Genomic DNA, 20,671 nt, shown 5'->3' on the forward strand with positions numbered 1-20,671 from the left:
CTCTCCCCCGAGATTTCCTGTGGTCTTACATAAAGCGGATATAGCTGAATATTATAATGTGCTATTCCATTTTACAAAAGAATTTATTGGTGAAATTCGTGTACACTTCATAAAATTTAAATTTCCTAAAAAGATATTTTTACTATTATTTCTTTCATTCGGTTCAGTGTTATCTGATCTTTCCGTTGACTTATCACTTTTATCACATCCATCATCTATGATATCACCGTAACGGAAACTTTTGTTTCACATCACATTTTTATTCCATGTGCTACTATCGGTTTTTTTTTTTTTTTTTTGGCAAAATTTTTAACTGATTCGAAGTAAAAGTTGCAGAAAGCCATGGATGATGTTTCTGTTGACAAGACTGATTATACGTTAGCAAATTTGATGCCAAAAGTGGAAACACAGCAGGTTAATTTCAATTAAAAATTTTGGTAACTTTATAAATATCTATAATTGCTCTCTTTGATCTCTGATTACAGTAACTTTGAAAATATGGCAATATCATTTTTATGGTATATTTGTACCACAATCTTTCTGGTATTGAATACAAAAAGAGAAAATGGTAATAATAGATGTGAATCTATTGAAATCACTTGAGCACTTTATATGCTTGCTTTTTACTTTCTAGACATTGCTGTGGAGAATTTCTTTTCGTATTATTTACTGGTGTGGAATAGTTCATTGTTAAATTAATATAAAATGTTTCAAAAACGGAGAGATTAATTCTTTTAGATTTTATTCCTCTAATTTATTGAAATGATTTTTTTAATAAATTTGAACTGTATAAAATAATATCTTGAATTTATTAAGTCTTTCTCTCTAGCCCTACTTTTCATCTACAACATTTACTGTACGTTATCGTCCTAAACGAGTATACGAATTGAAGAGTAAGTGATCAAAAGTAAGTGATCAGAAAAAAAAAATATATATATATCTGCTTGTTAGCCATCTAAAAGATATTAGGATGTTCATTCTTAAATTTATGAATGAAAAGGTGCTAGTCGACTTCAGTGCAGTTTGTGATACTTTGGCGTGATATTGGTTGATTTTAAAAAGAAATGAAATCCCTGAATACGCTAATAAGCAAGAGAACACGGTGAAAAATAATGGAGGAAGTTAACGAACTGAAAAATTAAGGAACAGTTTCTAACGAAATATCCAGAATACGATGGTAGGAATATTATTATTGGCATATTGGATACAGGCATCGATCCATCACTTCCTGGATTACAGGTAAAAAATTTCTCAAGTTTTCTAGTTTTTTGTCATAGAATAGATGGGATATTTATTTTCTTTTTTATTTTAAACTTAAAATTAGTTGATTTTGACATAAAATTACTCACCTTTCATTAACTCCAGGATAAAGTAATGATTTTAGATTTATAATGAAATTATTACTTAAAAAAAGAAGCCTAATATTGGAAATGATTAGGTAACGAGTCATGGACTGCAGAAAGTGATAGATGTAATAGATTGTACAGGAGCGGGCGATGTGGATACATCGACAGTGCGTACAGCTACGGATGGTTATGTTACTGGACTTACGGGAAGAAAGCTAAAGGTTATAAGTATATCGAAGTTAAAAAGCTAATGTTTCAGCTTCAGGAAGTTTTGATGGGTATTTCTTCATCGTTGTTGAAATAATTGTAATTTCAGTCAGATTTCAGATTCCAGAAACTTGGGTTAATCCAAGTGGTAAATATCACTTAGGAATAAAGCCAATTTATGAATTATACAGTAGAACTTTATTGGAAAGGATAAAGGTAAAATATTACTTTTGACAAAATTTAATTTGCAAGAATTTTTGATTAAATTTGTGAATGGTTTACCAACTTATTTTCATTTCATCTGTTAAGCTGTTTTTTCATTCATGGCTAAGATCTGATAAAAAAATCTGCGATGTCTGGAAACTTACATTACAGTTTGTTGAATTACAAGTACAAGCTTAGCATAATTTCCATTTCCTTTTCTTAATCCATTTTCTTGAGATATCTTACTTCAAGATGTATTCATTTTTCACTGTATCTTATGGAACAAAAAATTGAACTGATTGTTTTCTTTCTATTATTTGCAGAAGGAAAGGAAGGAAAATCTTTTTGATAGCGGACAGAAATTAGCAATGGCCGACGCAATGCGTCAGCTCGTTGCGCACGAAGAAGCAGTCGGTGGGACATCTGATAAAATAGTAAGTTTTTGGCGTAGTGCAAAATAATATAGAAAACTAGGAAAAAAATTTTTTTTTAAATTTTTTTGGTTTTTTTTTTTGAGATTTATTAGAAAATTTCTTTTCACTGAACTTAATTTGAAAATATCAAGTTTTATTTTTCAAATTAATCAGCTATGATAAGTACGAAATAGTTGTTAAAAGAGAAATTATGTGCTTATCTGTGATAGCGTTAATAATTAACACTGAAAAAGCAGTTCGGTACAGGGCGATAATCTCGTTAATAGCAACTGTATGATCATTTCCGTGTATAATGAAAAAAAAAAAAAAAAAAAGGAAATGGACAGTGAAATGTTAAGGTCGGATGACTACGAAATTTAATCCTGGATTATATATGGCCATCATCATAATGCTCTCCTTTTAGAGTGATAAGGAAGATAGAGAAGAACTTTCGAGTCAAGTAGAAATATTAAAAAGTTTGGATAAAATGGATGATCCAGGGCCAGTTGCTGATTGCATTGTTTTTCATGACGGCACGAAGTTTAGGTATAATTAATAAAAGTGTCACTTCTTATGCTAACTCACCCATTCATATGAAAAAAACAGAATGAGGTGACGTTTTTCATAGAAATGGTATAAATGCATGTTACGTTGCATAAATCAGTATAAGGGTTATTGAGCCAAGGAGATAACAGTTTCTAATTTTATCAATTGCAGATGTTAATTATGTCTAATGTATTTCAGAGCTTGTATAGATACTTCATATCGTGGACGTTTAAGCTTAGCACCTCTACTTAGCAGTTATCGTGATAGCGGTAAATATTACAAACTCTCCGACAGTGGTAATTCATTTTTCATTTATTTGAGAATGATATTTCTTTTTTTTTCCTCATCATTACTGATAAGAGTACAACACGATATGATCTACTAAGCTTTAATGTGCATTATTATACGTTGATATAAAAATTTGCTTCTGTTTGACCTTTTGACGGTTAGACATACAGCAGAATGATGGTGATAGAAAAGTGGACTTTGGATAAATTATTTAGAGCTATTAAACTAAGAATGATTTTGTTTTATAGAGAATGCTTTAATCTAAAGTGGTGAATTTATATTTGAATATGTTTGGATTAATGCATTTAATTTACGAAGGAGTGCCTCCTTATAGTACTTATGACAGCATAAGTAGGCATTTGACAAATTGGAACCACTAGGAATGATTTTTGTTCGGAATAAAAAATAAAAATCTGCATTAAAATAACCAAATAAATGCTATAACCATTAATGTACCGAAAGAATAAATTACTGCATATAAAGGATCTACTAAATCGAATATTAGATTGTCTTTGATGATTATGACTTAGAAATTTTACAGATATGCTGACGTTCTGTATCACCATACATGATAATGGTAATTTGTTGGAAATATGTGTCCCTTCTGGTAGTCATGGATCTCATGTTGCAAACATCGCCGCTGCTTACTTTCCTAACGTTAGTTTCTTGATAAAATTGTCTACTTAATGCTCTGAAAATATTTTCCGTAGAGAAAGCTTCAAGTGATATTCTTTCGAAAAAAAAGAACTATGTCTTTCAGGAGCCTGAAAAATCTGGATTAGCTCCTGGAGCTCAGATTGTTTCTCTTTGCATCGGTGATCATCGTCTAAAAACTATGGAAACGGGTGCTGCACTTACTCGGGCTGTAAGTTATTATTTTTTGCTTAGAAACTGCGTTTCGAAATATTAAGTTAAAGGCTGATTTTCTCAAAAATGTTTAGCTAAGTCGCTGTGCTGATTTGGGTGTACATCTCATCAATTATTCCTATGGTGAAGCGACAAATTTTCCAAATTCGGGGTGAGTAATCTGTGTTATTCATGTTGTTTTTTATTATTATTTTATTATTGTACATGCTGTATACATTTTTGCTAATGTTTATTTTCAGTCGTATTATCGAGGCTTTAGATAGGGTAGTAAGACGACATGGGATATTATTTTTTTCATCAGCGGGAAACTGTGGTCCAGCTTTATCAACTGGCGGATGTCCAGGCACAACTACTACTTCAGTTATCGGTTTGTTTTTCTTTTTTACTTTTTATCGATTTTAATAGCGTACAATTTTATAGGGTTTTTTTAGAAAAAAACAAATTTATTAGCTTATAAAATTTGTTCCTAAAATCTCTATTCTTTCTACAGGAGTTGGTGCATATCTTTCACCCACAATGATGGAAGCAATGTATAGTATGCGCGATAAGATACCTCCAACATTGTATCCATGGTCGTCCAGAGGCCCAACGTAAGAATATTTCTAGTGAAACGGTTTTCATTAGAAAGTTTTTTGGATTTCTCAAAAAACTCTACCGGTTAACAGAGAATTTTTATTCAGGAATTTAGAAAAGCTTTAGCATTTGAAAGAAACAACTGTCAGAAGAAAGAATGAAGTGAAGAATAGAAATTTAAAACTCGCGAAAAAAAAATTATGAATAGAAGTAAAAATTAGAAATAAAAATATGTATAAAAGGGATTAAAATGACATAACTGTTGCTGTTGTAAGTGGGAAAATGATTACAAATAAAGGTAAGCCAGATGGTCACAAATGAACGGAAAAATATATCTAAAATCTTTTCAGAGCTGATGGAGCATTAGGTGTATCGATTTGTGGTCCAGGTGCTGCTATTACAAGTGTGCCTAAGTTTACATTGAAGGCAAGTCAACTAATGAATGGTACCTCAATGAGTTCACCAAATGTTACAGGAACTGTCGGTGGGTAATTAAATTCTAAGTTCATTTGAAACTTAGATGTGTTTTTAACAGAATATATGTTAATTTTAATTCTACCACTGTACGGTAAACTGATTGTCCATGTTGAAGTATTTTTGGTGATTTGAGAGATTTTCCTCCATTATAAGATATTCACATCTTCATGTTTATTTTGTTTGTGAAATACGTTATGGTTCCATGTTTTTTTTTTAGCATGTTTGCTTAGTGCTTTGAAAGCACAGAGCATTTCATGGAGTCCATATCTAATTCGATTGGCTTTGGAAAATACTGCCCGATTACCAAAAGATCAAAATCGTTTTACTGTTGGCAGCGGATTATTGCAGGTTGTTTTCATTGGTTGTAAAAATTTTCTAAAACTTACTTTGGGATTTAGATTTAACATTGCCTTGTGAAAGGTGATTTCTATAGCATAACAGAAAAATCTCCGACACTTATTTTAATATGTTGAAGGTAGACTTGTTAGTCTTGTCTAGCATCCCGTGAGTGATAACTCAATATTAACTTGGGGAGTGACAACTCAATTTATGATTAGTAAGTTGATTTCCTGTAAAATTACATCCTAACGCAATTTAATTTGTCGCAGGTAGATGATGCATACAATTTCATCCATGATCATCAGTCATTAATTTCACCCTTGCTTACACATTTCAAAATTAAAATCAATGATGTTAATGCACGTGGAATTTATTTGCGTGAGCGCTACCAAACATGTTATATGGACACCTATGTTATCGCTGTGCAGCCAGAATTCAAACCGGAATCAGGTACATCACTTTTATTTATTTATAGCTTACTTTCCGAAATGAGGCGAAATACTACTTTCATCAGGTTTTTTACATTTAGTTTTTTTTTCTCATATGAATTATCATATTTAATGTTTACCTTTTATCCCCGTGTTAGGATATGCTTTAAATTGTATTGGTACTTATTTTATCTATTACATTTATTAGATTACTTAGTGACACTACTTATCATTCCAGTTCCTCTGTTGCTGTAAAATTTCTTCTTTCAGATAATGATGCAAAAATAGCATTCGAGAAGCATTTAGTGCTAACATGCGTTGCATCTTATGTCAAATATCCAAAACAATTTACATTAATGCATCAGGAACGAGAATTCACCATATCATTGGATCCAGTGGGTCTTGAAGCTGGTGTCGCTCATTTTACTGAAGTAAGTTAATAATTATTTAATTTGGTGTTAATTCCATCATCTGAATTTCTACTATGACTAGTAAATGAGCTACGTCTTAAGAGGTTAGATGATACCACCATTCACTAATATCCGCTGTTTCTGAAGTAACGCGTATAACGCAATCATATAAAGAGTTTCTTTTCCGTTTAACCATGGACGGAATTCTGTTTTAGTTCCAGTAAATCTATCCATTATGATCATTTCAGATCTAAATGCTGTTATAATTGTACTATTTTATTTGCAGATATGTGCTTATGACTCCGAGAACATTTCACTTGGTCCATTATTCCGTATACCGATAACTGTGATTATTCCGCTATGTTTGGATGACAATTCACGATATACAATAAAACGGAAGTTACAGTGTAAGCCCGCAAGTCCGGAGAGACTTTTTATTCATGTGCCTGAGGATGCTGATTGGGCTTGTAAGTTGTTTTAGCACTTATTTCTATTTTTTACACGCTGTTTGCAGAGAACCTTTTGTTCTATTCTGTACATGCTTATTTTTACATTTATTGTTTTTTCTTTTTCTCATATTTGTTTTCATGTAATATTTTATTCTCATATGCAAGACCTTTTTTACAGGTTTGAAATTGACATCCTGTGGGACACAGCTGCAAGCAAAATATGTTGCCCATATTGTCCAACTTTTACCGAATACGGCCTATCGTTCGACTGAATTTCATAAGGTGAGAAATTTTTAATTTAAACTCTTTGGCTGTTTTTCCACACCTCATTTTATGCTAATATTAACGTATCTTTCAATACGTATTTTAGATAGATATCTTGCTGTTGTATTTCCTTACATCAATGTTTTTACTAATTCTTCTTAGTAAAGAGCTAGATAATTAAATGGAAGTCAGACTTTAAACCCTTTTTAGACGATTTCATTAGAGCAAAATCAAGAAGAGCAGTTTGCTGTCCCATTGCGTGGCGGACGTACCATGGAGTTGTGTATAACCAAATGGTGGTCTAATTTGGGTGAAGCAGTAGTGGAAGCTGAATTAGTATTTCATGGTGCTCTTCCTTCACCTTCTAGATTAAACATGGTATGTCTTTTCAACATCTGATAACTATGAGCTTCACTATATCATCTGGTCATTTATCACCAGCAAAGTATTGCGCCTTTCTTTAACTAAGATAGATATTTGAGTTTATGAAACTATCTTTGAACAAATTCAAATTTTTGTAAAATTACTTAGAAGTCTTAAGTGCACCTAAGCTAGAACAAGCACTTCGCGTCTTACACTCTATGTTTTCCATATAAATTATGTTCTAATTTTAATAAAGATTTTTTTTTTTTTTTTTTCAGTTTTCAACTGAAACACCATTTCATTTTACCGTACGTAATTCGATGATGAGATTTGAAGATGTGCGACCGGCTGTAACATTCCGCCATATATGTCAACCATTTCGACCAGCGGAAGCAAAAGTGCAACCTCTTGGACCACGTGATCTCTTCTTTTCCGGCTTGCAAACTTTTCGTTTGCTACTCACATATAACTTCTCTTGTTAGTTTCATCTTGAACTCATTCTTATATTCATTGACGAATCTGTTGTTAACAATCAAAAATACAGAATATTGATTAGATTCTTTCAATATTAATGAAATCTGCAAGCTTTAAAGACCAATTTCATCATGATTATATCGTTTTGAATTAAGGCAATGCAGCGATTACATTTAAAAGATTGTTGCATGCATAAATAAACTAATGTTGGTTTTTAGTACAAAAAGCAACCGATGCATATGTTGAATTACCTGGTATAACTGACTACCTCTATGAAAGTGCGTTTGATGATGTACATATTATGATTTTCTCTGCAACAAAGCAGTATATTGGAAGCAGTGCTTCATATCCTGATCGGGTTTTCCTTTTTTTTTTCTTTTTTTCTTTTCATTTAAAAATTCATAAGTTTAATAAAAATAAATTGACATGTGGCAATATGAAGCAAAGTGCTTTATAAATCTATCGGATCTTTGCTTGAGTTACTTAATATCTTAAAGAAAAAGGTGTTTCATTCTTGGGTCATATGTGAAGTAAACTAATTAAGGTGAAGTAAATATGTTACATAATAATTAACATATTATATATTAATTAAATAACCAAATTGTCCGTAATATAAATATCAAGATTGTTAATGCAATATGCTTAGAGATTTAAACACATCTGTTTGTGAGTGTAATTGCTTTTCAGTTTTAGTTTCCATTCGGAATAACTGAACAATTAGTTAAAAACAATTATTTAAATATATTATTATTATGCTAATTGCTACGAGATGTGTAATTTCAGTATGTCGTGAAATTAGAGAAGGGCGAGTACCGAGTTCGTGTACAGATTAGGCATGATGATGCATCGTTATTGGAGAAATACCGTGAAACAGTCTTAATTTTAAGGCTGAAACTTGCAACACCAATAAGTTTGGATTGTTTTTCTGATTATGAAAGTGAGTTTTTTTTTCAGTCTCAGTTGGTTTTTATGTAAAACTAATTTTTTCTACAATTAAGTTTACATGAAATTTCATTAAATTTCTGTTGCTTGTGTTGATTTCGGAATATAAAATGCTATTTTCATTTTGAATAGAACTTAATTCTTTATCTTGTTTTAAGCTTTCTCGTCACTTCCTTGTTGTAAAGAGATTTTATAAATAAGGAAGATAAGTACTGTTTATTTTATGTGCGGCTATATAAAAATCTTTTCAGGAATATGAGAATCTTTTTACATAATGAAAAGAAAAATTGTTTTATTCGTTTTAAAAAATGAATTTGTTTTAAAATTAAGGATTGCTCATCCCAGTATTTGTTCTCAGTAAAGTATAAAGGATTATAGTATAAAACATTTTTCAAAATATCAGTTATCTCTAATTTCAGGTGCTGTAAGAGGGGAGGGGAAAAAATTTGGCACGAAGAGAATGAAACCAGGTGAAATTGGTGTGGTATACATTGGTCCAGTTCCGGAAGATAAGTATGTGTCTTTTTGTTTTTTCTTTTTATTTTCACTTATACAGTCGAGTATTTTTCTCTGAAGATTACAATTGAACAACTTTGCTTCAGACTTCCGAAATTTGGTTGGCCTGGTTGCTATTTAGCTGGTGCACTCTGTTTATCAGATATTGAATTAGCTCGAGGTCACGTACAATATCAAGTGACGTATACATTTCCGGAATGGACTCATAAGCAAACCAAAACTGTTTCATCTGTTGCATTAGTAAAAAAGAAGGAAGATTTTGCTGCTGATTCTATGCAAGCTATGAATGGTATTAGTACAGTTTTTATTGAGTTAAAAGGGATTCATTTATCTGTTCGTAACTGATTTTAACAAATAAATAATTATACCATATGAATAGCATTCATATGAAATTGGTCTGTCTGTTGTGTGTGATGTGAAGTTTAGCATATTTGTTCAGACTTGTTTTTATTACGACCAAATCAGCCTGATATAATAGAATGAAATTACATAAATGTTCTAATACTTGCTAAGATGGTTAGAATGATTTTGATTTTTTTTTTTCTTTTTTTTTTGTTTGTTTGATTGAATATTTAAATTATTGCAGAGGCATTACGTGATTTTTATGTACAATGGTTAGGAAAATTACAAGATGTTGTGGATGCAAATGATTTATATGGTCATTTAATTGCTGAAAATCCAAAGAATTTGCGAATCATGCAAGCGCAACTGAAACGCTTGTTCGACCATAGAGTATTATCTTTTTTTTTTTTCTTGAAATATATTTCTTTTCATTTGTTCTTAAAATTTGCACTTTTCTTTTTTTCGTTTTTTTTTTTTTTTTTTTTTTTTTTTGAACTGGTTATGATTGTTTGTGATGACGTGAATCATTTATATCATGAATTAGTTATTGCCTTCCAACAAGTTTATAAAAAAAAATTCCAACAAGATTATAAGAAAAAAATAACAACAAGATTATAAAATTTAATCTGCTCATTCAAAAAGTTTACGATTACAGTGTAATCCAGAAAATCATAGTCGAATTCTGGAACTGGTAGATGCTATTCTTGATGCAGCTAAGCCAGATGAAGTATTAAAATACTTGGGCTCTAAACATGAAAACAGTGAAAGTGATATTATTATCAAAGCGTTGGTTTATTTCCTTTCAAATTATTTTTGAGTGAGCAAAGCTCCTTAAATTTTTTGTGTTCACTTCTGATGCTTTTTTGATATCCCCGTATATTAACAAATCACGGATTCAGTTTATTTCTTTTCAACTTGATTAATGATAATGAATTAATGCTAGGAACTTTTTTTGAATTCTCACCTGCTTCAGAGACATGGACAGTCGTAAAAATGCCATTATCGATGCATTAGTCATCAAAGCAGATGCATTAGTTGATGAACACTTGGCAATTAGTACCCAGGAAATACCAAAGTCTTTTCGACATGGTTTGAATGTTGATGTTGGTACAAAGACCGAAAAAACTTCGCAAGCAAGTGGAGAGCTCACCAAAAAATCATCAATTAGCGATTTCCAGGTGTCTTACAAGTAATTTCAATGAAAATCTTTTGCTGAAGCACAATTATTAAATGTACTTTATAAATATCCAATAATTAGCACTATACATTGCAACATATAATTCTGAACATTATGAGCTAAATGAAATTTAATGTTAATTGTAAGGAAAGATCAGGGACTGGATATATAGACTGGATAGTGTAATATGAAATGTTCTGACTAACGTATTTAACTTTAATAATACTTGTAAATGATTTTTCGATTAATATTTGACAAATATTCTAAATGAATTTTTGATTAATAATTCTGAAATATTTCGTGACAAAAAGCAAGAAATTTCAGTTGATAGAAGATACAAAGAAAAAAGATACAGAAGATATTGGTGTTGGTGGAGCAGGTGATTTGCTAGCAACACTAGAATCAGATCAAGTAACTGATACTTTACCAACAGCTATTGAAACTGCAGAATCAGATCAGCCAAGAAGAACTGTAGGTTCCCTTTCATTAAAAATTTCTTTTTTTTGTTTGCTAACTTATTGCTATACTTTTGTTTTTGTTTTAAAAATGTTTTAAAACGAAAAGTAAGAATTATTTATAACATCAGATGCATGCTTAAATCTCAAGTAGTTCATTTGATGGTGTAAACAGAGAAAAAGTTAGGCATAATGTCATGGAGATGTACATTACAACATCCATTCATTAATTATTTCTTATTTCTTCACTCTCTATGATTTGTCTTCAAATATGGCTTGAAGTTTTTAAACTAAACTGTAATCGCTTTTCCAGGTAAAAGTTACGCTGAAAGAAGTCGATACTGCGTACTATGAAGTTTTAAAATGGTTAGAAGCGACTGATTCAAAGGTTTTCATTTATTTTCTCGAAGTTTTATATGCAACTTATTCAGCAAATATATTGAAATATATGGTTAAATGGTTGTCATCGTAATCTTCGATATAATGTTTAATAGTGATAATAATATTTCTCTAATAATAATAATATTCTTTAATAATATTTCTTATAGCGCTTTGTTTTGAGAATATATTTTGTGAAGGTACATATGTTAGTACATAAAGTTTAATAAAAAAGATAATACTAAATGCTTAGGCTTTACTAGTCATTGTCACTAATGAATATAATCACATAAACATTAGAATATTCTTTCAAAACGGTTGTTGCATGTTTAATTGATGTGCAGTATTTCATTTCGAATTGTTTATAGAATTTTTTTGCTCGAAAGAGAAAAGAGACCTGTTGTCTGTTGACAATATAACCAATAATTTAATATTCTGATACGTATGCATAGCGGTTAAAATAAGTACAATAGCTCTTCGAAAAAGTTTTATAAGTTACAAGTATGGAATTTTGACCCGAGGTTTCTTTCTCAGGTGTTGATATTATCTGCAAAGCAAGCTGTTGCACATGCCCATTACGGTCGAGCATTGAAGTACTTGAGAAAGGCAGGTGACGATAAAAATTTTGCAAATAATTTGGTTGTGGAAGCGGCAGTTATTGAGGTAATATAAAAATTTTTTTTTTATGTTTGTAAAAAGTGAAATTCAATGAAATTTGAATTTTCATTTCCAGTTTTGGGAGCAGAGTAACATTAAAAATATAATGGGTTTTTCTTTAATGGAGGGCTGTAGGTCTTATGGGTAGACTGATTATATTTTTTGAAATAAAAGATTGATCGATGTCTGTAGATTTTACCTTTTAATGATAGCTATTCTGTTAGATACGATTTGATACAACCGATAAAGAAATATTTATTACCGTACATATGAAGGAAGATAGGAAGTAATGTAGTATATGAAGATAGCGTTCATCTTCAAAGAATTTAGTTCTATTTCAACGCTTTCCTCTTTTTAATCAGATATTTATTGGCGCGCCATTAATTATGAGATTGCAGTAATTAGTAAAGCGACAATAAATTAATCGAATTTTGATCGTAAAGGAACTAAAGGGATTGTTTTGAAGGTCAAAAAATAATGAGAATTTTTGCAAGTTTGAAAGTAGTAGAATGGAAATTTTTACCAATTATCAAGATCTTTTTTTTTTTCTGCACTTTCATTTTTAGCTTGTGGAACAACTCGGCTGGGTGCACATTGCAAATAATTTGCGAAACCAAATGATTATCAAATATCGCAACGACTATCGTCTGTTTTGAATGTGTTATAACTGTTATTAAACACTCATTTGGAAAGTAGAATTTACATTAAATAAATATACAGAATTCATTTTTGCATATCTTTTAACTCGACTTTGAAACTGATGATAATGATGATATTTGATAATTCTCTTTGCATGATATCTCAAAGGTAAAGTTGATTGATTTTTGTGAACGGTGAAGGATTTTTATTTTAGTAAATAAGTTTCATTTTTTTTTTTTTTTTCCCTGCTTTTCTTCCGTAGATTTGCTTTTAAAACACTAGATGAGAAATCTCTTTAATCGGTTTAATTAACAGTTTTTCTTCTCATATCATACTCTTTCGTTCGCTGTTGTTTTCTTGTAATTGATTAATTTTATAACTTTAACTCGTATTAAATTCTTCCGAAGATAATGCTCTGTTAATTGGTATTTCTGTGGTGGTGTCGACGAATATTTAAAAATTCTAAAAAAAAAAATTCAATAACTAGTCGATAGAATTTGTACACCGTAATCATACAATGGTTTTCAGTTCTCTGATTGATGGACTAGATTATTTTTATAGCATTTTTAGATTCATTTTTCATTTTGCAGTTTTGTATATGAAAATTTGAAATTTCAAATAAATTTACAATCAAGAAATATCCAACAGGATGCGTTCTAATTGTTGAAATTCTTTTAACATCATTGCCATCATTTATGACTAAATGCTAATTTAAATGCCACTTTAAATAATATACGGTGAGACTTGATATTTCCATGATAAGTCCGTAATAAGCACAGAATGAAGTCAATCTGAGATTTGAAACTTTGGCACAACTAACATTTGAAAAATTTTAATCAAATTTCGTCAAAAGAAAAAATGCATTTCCATTTCCTTTGTTATGTTTATTTTTCCCCACTTAGGTAACTCTTCTTTTTCCTTTGGGAATTTTTTTATTTTCAACATATTATTTAGGATGTCAAATGACCATAATGTATGTGACCAGTTCCCGCACTATGCCATATTCAGTTCATAACTTTACAATACAACCAGCAATTTACTCTTTCATCAAGATGAGATAACAAATCTATCAGTTCTCGAAGAGATGCGATTAATACATCCATAAGAAACAGTTAGCATTCTGGTAAATCAAGTGGTTGAGTAACCTTTGACATTGAAATATTTAAAATGTAGCCTATTTCATAAATACTTCCTCTCTTCCTACAATTACAGATCATCTACCAATCCATTTCGTGTAGTTTTTTTCTTTACTCTTTTTTTTTCCATATTAAATTAAGGTAGATTAATATTCCTTTATTTGAAAACAATAAAGCAACATATTAGACATATTCTTGTTCCAGAAAAAAAAAAGAAAAATTTATTAATCCTTTCTAGCATGTAGCAACTTTGAAATATCGAAAAATACAAAGACAATATAATTCATCTGCTTTGAAAATTTGTGAAAAGTCTTAAAAAAAATTTACAAATCTAAGAATTGATCTTTTCAGATATAAAAAGAGATGTAATGAACATCGTATGCTGCCATTCTGATTTTTCTACGTAATTTTCTTCTGTTCTCTTCTAATTTCTCATATAATTTATTACAGTTTATACCAAATGCTATTTTTGGGTATTTAGAATATTTGAAATATTGAAATAGAAATATATATTCATTATTATTATTATTGTCAATTCATTCACTGCCTTTTCTTACAATACGTTTGCATGAGTGATTCTTTTGATATACAACAATAAAAGTGTGCTAAAAACAACCGAAAATCATGAATTGCGGCAAGAAATTAGTGATTAGTAGTAGAAGAAGGAATTTCGATAATTTAACAGCAAATCACTCCCCATCACAGTTACTGGATGACAATAAACTGTCACAAACGACTACCAAGAAAACCGATGATCAATGGAATTTTAAGTGCTTTATCGGAGCTACACAGATGGTACTAGGGAGCTGTTATCCATTATAAAGATTCAAGTAAAACTCTGTACAGAAACAATAGAACAGATCTATTCTTAATGAGCTGAAATATCATAAACAAATGCAGAAATAGTGTGTATGTGTGCAAATGAATAATTCGGCCAGTAAAGAAAATGTTTGGGAAATGCTACATGACAAAACTTAAATATAGACTCAAAGCAGTAAAACAAATAGAGTTAACAAGTGTGCAAATAGAAGCAATAACCTAGAAAATATGCTTAAACCATTCAGAATTTTCTAAGAGATTGAAGCTCAATTTGAAAAAGTTTTCTGTCCCTCACTTTCTCCCTCTCTCTCAATTCAATCCCCGCTCATTCAAACAAAATTGAATTTACTAGATTTTGAACAACCATACGTGCAATATCACATCGACGATAACTCACACTTTAGAAATTTTTTGGAAATTTAAGATTTTTTTTGTTGCATATAACAATCAAAATTTCAGCGAAATATACGATAAGTGCATAACAAGAAAAGTAAATAAAATCAACTAATTCGAGCTTCTGCTCCGAGAACTTCTGCTTGAATCAGAACTGCTGGAACGCTTTGATGATGCACTGGAATTATTTTAAAAATGAAAAGTGGCAGTATACGGCTGCTGCATCTTATATTAGTTAAAAAGTTAAGAACAAAAAATGAAATTTGGAAAAAAAACAACTACTGCTAATCAATTCCAAAGAGTAATTAAAAAACATGATTTCATTTTTTAACATTACCCTGACAGTTTCTCCTTTCTTCATTTATCATCCATCCTCAATCACTTTTTCCTAAAGACATTCTGTCCATCTTTCTCTTCTTTTTCAACTACAATCTTTTTTATCTCTAGAGAGAGAAAGAGAAAAAAAATTCAACCTGCTGCTTGCAGTGCTTCGGGAATCGCTTGATGAACTTTCACTGCTACTACTTGAAGAAGATGGTGAACGTTTTCGGCTACGTCTCGAATGCTGAAATTAATGCCGACTCTGCAGTACAAAAAAAAAAAAAAAAAAAAAAAAAATGATATTTAGTCCTGAAGAGTCGCTAGAAAAGAACCCAATGTTTGATCACCGAATTACATAAAAAACTGGGATCACCTTTCAAAAAAGTGAACAGTGCATATTTCAATTTATAATTTTGATAAGAACCATAAGATTTTGTTAATTATTCGTAATACGAAAATTAAATTTCCTTTACAGTAAAATAAAAATGGAGTTCCTTCCACAATAAAAATCCAAACCCGATCACTGTCCCGTCGAGCACTTCGACTTCTTGTACGCCTTCTGTCTGAATACCTATCAAAGCTTCGACGTCGTTCACGTTCCCGGCGCATACGCTCATCGTACAGTTCTCGTCTAGTAGGCCGGCGAGAGCGAGACCATCCTTCAAACCGACGCACGTAACCTCTCGATCGAGATCGTGATCTTAAATCACTATGTTTTGTAGGTACACAATTCCCGGAATCATATTACCAAAAACTTACTCAAAATAAGTAGTGAGGCATAGAAAAAGGTTACTTATGGCGGCGATCGCGTGATCTTGAACGACGGCTCGAACTTCGTCGCCTACGGCCATTACTTCTGCTTCGGCGTCTCCGACTGCGACTTCTCTCATTTCGTTTATGTTCTTTCGGTTTTTCACCACCTTTTTGCTTTCTGGAAACCTCGTTTACTTGCTGCTTAATTTCTTCTGATTTTGTCGACTCCGCTTTTAAATCTTTCTGTTCCGAAACTTCATTCTCCTTATTAGTTGAACTAACTTCCTTCAATTTTCCATTTACTGACATCTTCGAATTATCGCTGTTAGAATCGACCACATTTGTTTTTGCTTCTACAGTCTGCTCACTATCAGCTTGACTTTTTTGTCCTGAAGTTTCCTTTCTTTTCAAATCGTCGAGTTTTTCGCGACTAGTACTTCGTCTTCCATCTTCCTCAATGCTTTTGCTCCTATGTTTTCGATCTGTTTTTCCTCTGTGTTCTTTGCTATCACTTTTTCGTCGTTGTTTACTCCCTGTATCTCTCTCTACAATTTGATCTTTATCTTGTTTCTCAATAGCTCGCTTTTCAAGTTCATCATTTTTATGCTCTCGATGCTGCCTATCTTTTTCAGCACTGTCCTTCTGTTTCGCCTCAGAAATCGTCTTTTGATCTCGTCCTTCTTTATCACCAGTCTTTTCAAGCATCTTTGCTTCTACAAAATGTAAAATATTAAATTTAATCATTATCCTAGTTTACTTCTCACTTTCCATACAGCACGCAGAATTAAACACAAATCATTTAACCTCTATTACGACTTAAGAAAGTTTTTAAATGAAAACAGAATCAGACAATTAGACTGTTTGGATTAAAATGAATGCTTTCTGCATGTCAGACAATATGAAACTTATCTTTGCAAACATATCCATTAAGAGTTTCTACAGTCTCATTTACAAATGAATATTGCAGTAAATACTGAAATAATCGGGCCTACCTTGTTTCGTTTTCTCTTCTGCCATTTTTTTGGCTTTCAATAAATGAATCCTAATGGCTTCGTCATCACTATCTCTTATATCTTCGGCACTGTCCAATGTAACCTCTACTGTTGGTTCATCCAGATTTAACTCATCCATTGCAGCAGCTTTTTCACCATTCTAAATTAATATTTTTCAAAATGAAATTGAAATTATATTCAAGTTCTTACTAATCGGTCATAACCGAGCGATCCGAATCGCGAAATTTCATTATTATAATTTCATAAACTTCACGCATTAACAAAACTAATTTTTAGAAACCCTACAACTTACAACTTCGACTTTCTCTTTTTCATCGGCTCGCCCTCGTCGATCTCTTTTTGTCTGTTTCATATCTTCACTGTTCCCAACCTCATCAACTTTATGCCGATTTTTTTCCTTCACAAAATGTCGTGTTACATGCTCCGGTGACCGTCGCTAAAAAGGCAGTTCATAGACTTCATTTGGTATTCCTTTATTTTTTTATTTCATTGCCTATTTACCTTCTTACAAATTATTATGGCATTAAAAAAGTCTTCAAGCACCAATAAGTATTTTAGCATATAACAAGTCTCTCTAAAATTACTGAAGAAATGAAAAAACTAAATTTTAAAACTTACCGTTGTATGCCTACTTCGCTCATGCCGATTTTCCTTCTTTTCAGACTTACCGCGATACCTTTCCTCTTTGTCTTCAATTTTCTCCGATGTGTTTAATAATATACCAGTTTTTGCTTTATCGACGACATCATTTTTGGGATTCTCAAGTTCTTCAAGCTCATATGCTTTCCTTTTCTCTTGCAAACGATGCAATTCATCAAGTGTTATTACACGATTCTGAAAGCAAAGAAAAATTAATTGTATTCGCCATTTCAAAATAAATTACTGTACTTTCACATTAATTTTGATCTGTCGGACATACTGCAACCCAATTATCCATAGCTTAAGAAAGTGAAATAAGATTTGGGTCTCAAAATTAAAATAATTCACAAAGGCACAAATTAACACCAAATGGTTAAAAGTATAATTCCAAAAGTTGCCTCAGGTGTTAGCAGAGAAATTGTTATGCCGAACAAGAAGTTATAAAATTCCAAAATTACCTGTTCACGCCTCCAATGGGGAGGAGTACGACTCCCATCGTGGTCGCTACTACCCTCTGGAGTTCGAAATCTAAGTGCACCACGACCCTGAATGAATGTAATATCTCAATAATAGTAGCTATGGTCATCAATCAAACAATTTAAGTTCGAGCTTCATAAAAATTGCAAAAAGTTCGTTAGATATGAAAATTTTAAAATAACCTGTTAAGTAAATGGAGAGAAATACTTTTAAACATGAAACATGATAGTTAAACTAACTAATCAACTCAATAAAAACTACCTGAGTAATTATGAACAAGGAGATGATACTAACAATGATTACTGAATATGGAGACAAGGCTACCTTTATTTTATGTCCGGTTCGCGTTCTCCGCATACGATTCAAGCGATGACCAATATCGCGTCGCGAAAAGCGATGAGGTGATTGTCGTTGCTTTTCTTTCTTTCCTTTCCTCGAATTTTCTGGCGTTTTTGATCTAAAAAATATTATGATCCTTGAAAAAAAAAAAACAATTTTTCTTTCTTTCTTTCGAATTTTCTGGTCTTTCTGATCTAAAAAATACTATGATCTTTTTTCTGACAATGAAAAAATAAACTGAAAATCTCTTCACAATGCATAACCATTCACCGTCTCATAAGATATTTATTTTGGTGATCTGGTTCATCAGGCAAATCTTCAGCTTTTACGCTCGATAACTGCAGTTCTGCTTCCGGAACAACAGTACCAATTTCCAATTGTTCCACTTCATCACTCTCTTTCCGCTTCTTTTCTTTCATTTTTGTCTTTTTTGTCTTTTTGTGACTTTTTTCAGTTGATGTAGAAGAACTACAAAAAAACCAATATATATTTGTCAGGGATTGAAAAAAAGAAAACGAACCAAATAATTCAAGAATAACCAAACTAAACTCAGTAGAGAATCAATAAGAAATAATCAACTCCATTATAAGTAATTGATCATATTTCGTCCGAACATGAATCCTGCATTACCTGACTGATTCATTTGATCTAGAAGAATGTTGACGTTTTTTTCGTCGAACAAGTTCACCACAATTAAGTATTACAACATCAGCTAGTGGACGATTCTTGGAATTAGTTTTTAAATATTCGATTTTGGTTACAACTTCCTGCCCAGAAACAACCTGTAAAGTTTTGCCAATTTATTTCTGATTGTTTCATTACTTTCAAATACAAAATAAGAAACAAATTTTCTTAAGCTGTAGAGTAAATCACAGTAAATCATTAGCGAAACAATGGATTTTAAATTGATCATCTTTGCTAATGATTTCACTGTGTGCAATAAGATAAAAATGAGCTGAAGAACACTGAGATTATCGAGATCTTATTCTTTGTTTTATGCTACATATAAATGAATCCTACTAATCAAAAATCTCACGATATATGTCTGCATATACTGACGTACGTGGAAAATAGGAAATAAACACACGGCAATTCATTTTAGTCCTGTGTACCTTAAGTTACTCACCTTACCAAATACCACATGGATATTATTGAGATGTGGCGCAGGTGTTGTAGTAATGAAAAACTGTGAACCATTCGTATTAGGTCCCTTGTTCGCCATCGACACAACAAACGGTTCATCATGTTTCATAACGAATTCCTCATCGTCAAACATACCACCATAAATTGATTCCCCACCTGTACCGTCACCTTTCGTAAAATCACCTCCCTGGCAAGAAATAATTGCACCAATCTATTTAAATAATAAATTTCTTCCATCGCATTTCCTATTTCATCCTAACAGAATATTCCTAATTCATTACGGCATCATACCTTGCTTTGCTGTTTGATAAAAAACAGCAGCAAGCACATGCACATTAATCTTTGCTGCATCACTACAAATGCTTACCTGAATCATGAAATTTTTGATGACACGATGAAATGTTGATCCTTTGTAGTGCAAAGGTTTGCCACTAATCTTACCGGTACCTGCCATACCAGTACAAAGCATCAGGAAATTATTACACGTCCGTGGTGCTATATCATTGTACAATTCCATCACAATTCGACCCGCAAGGTTACCATCAATTGTTACATCCAAAAATACCCGGCGGCGATCTTTTTTTGACATTTTCCGTCACAATAGTAGGATTAAATAAGAAACTGAAAAAGGAAGACATATTCAATAAAAATTTGCCACCGCAAATAAAATTGACATATTGAAGTGAACATAATCAAACTTAAATTTTCCTTCAAACAACAAAATAATTAACTAATACGCGGAAAATTATTGTACATTTATGATACCAACAGAAATGTAGCATTGACTGATCATACTAATAAAACGCAAATTTTTTTAATGCTAATAAAAATTATCATCAAAATTTCTAGAAAGAGTCTATAAATATTTACATTAGCATTATTTC

At 31.5% G+C, this 20,671-nt stretch overlaps 2 protein-coding genes and 1 non-coding gene across 3 annotated transcripts; 2 read left to right on the plus strand and 1 right to left on the minus strand.

Moving 5' to 3' along the window:
• Nucleotides 1–342: 342 nt before the first annotated feature.
• On the plus strand, nt 343–12,771 carry Bma-tpp-2 (putative subtilase-type proteinase F21H12.6 in chromosome II, putative; the record flags this gene model as incomplete). The annotated part of the gene is made up of 31 exons (XM_043075804.1): nt 343–414; nt 1,144–1,239; nt 1,439–1,567; nt 1,674–1,769; nt 2,081–2,191; nt 2,595–2,716; nt 2,915–3,012; nt 3,546–3,661; nt 3,765–3,869; nt 3,946–4,022; nt 4,111–4,238; nt 4,362–4,461; nt 4,795–4,928; nt 5,139–5,269; nt 5,530–5,710; nt 5,959–6,119; nt 6,385–6,565; nt 6,726–6,829; nt 7,022–7,189; nt 7,453–7,651; nt 7,867–8,006; nt 8,432–8,585; nt 9,010–9,103; nt 9,193–9,395; nt 9,693–9,838; nt 10,104–10,234; nt 10,422–10,626; nt 10,950–11,096; nt 11,394–11,468; nt 11,993–12,121; nt 12,682–12,771. The coding sequence occupies 31 exons, from the start codon at nt 343–345 to the stop codon at nt 12,769–12,771; spliced, it is 4,023 nt and encodes a 1,340-aa protein (XP_042931738.1).
• Nucleotides 12,772–15,213: 2,442 nt separating this feature from the next.
• On the minus strand, nt 15,214–20,376 carry Bma-cyn-8 (cyclophilin-type peptidyl-prolyl cis-trans isomerase-1, Bmcyp-1 fragment; the record flags this gene model as incomplete). The annotated part of the gene is made up of 13 exons (XM_043075805.1): nt 15,214–15,280; nt 15,576–15,667; nt 15,940–16,123; nt 16,217–16,889; nt 17,169–17,328; nt 17,482–17,625; nt 17,808–18,023; nt 18,287–18,373; nt 18,630–18,762; nt 18,915–19,112; nt 19,275–19,426; nt 19,771–19,974; nt 20,155–20,376. The coding sequence occupies 13 exons, from the start codon at nt 20,374–20,376 to the stop codon at nt 15,214–15,216; spliced, it is 2,532 nt and encodes an 843-aa protein (XP_042931739.1).
• Bm16873 lies at nt 18,180–18,259 on the plus strand. Its single transcript, XR_006228123.1, has one exon. It is a non-coding gene; the product is annotated as an Unclassified non-coding RNA Bm16873 (non-coding RNA).
• Nucleotides 20,377–20,671: the final 295 nt, after the last annotated feature.

This window comes from Brugia malayi (genome assembly GCF_000002995.4).
Source record: "Brugia malayi strain FR3 genome assembly, contig: Bm_v4_ChrX_scaffold_001, whole genome shotgun sequence".
NCBI lineage: Eukaryota > Metazoa > Nematoda > Chromadorea > Rhabditida > Onchocercidae > Brugia > Brugia malayi.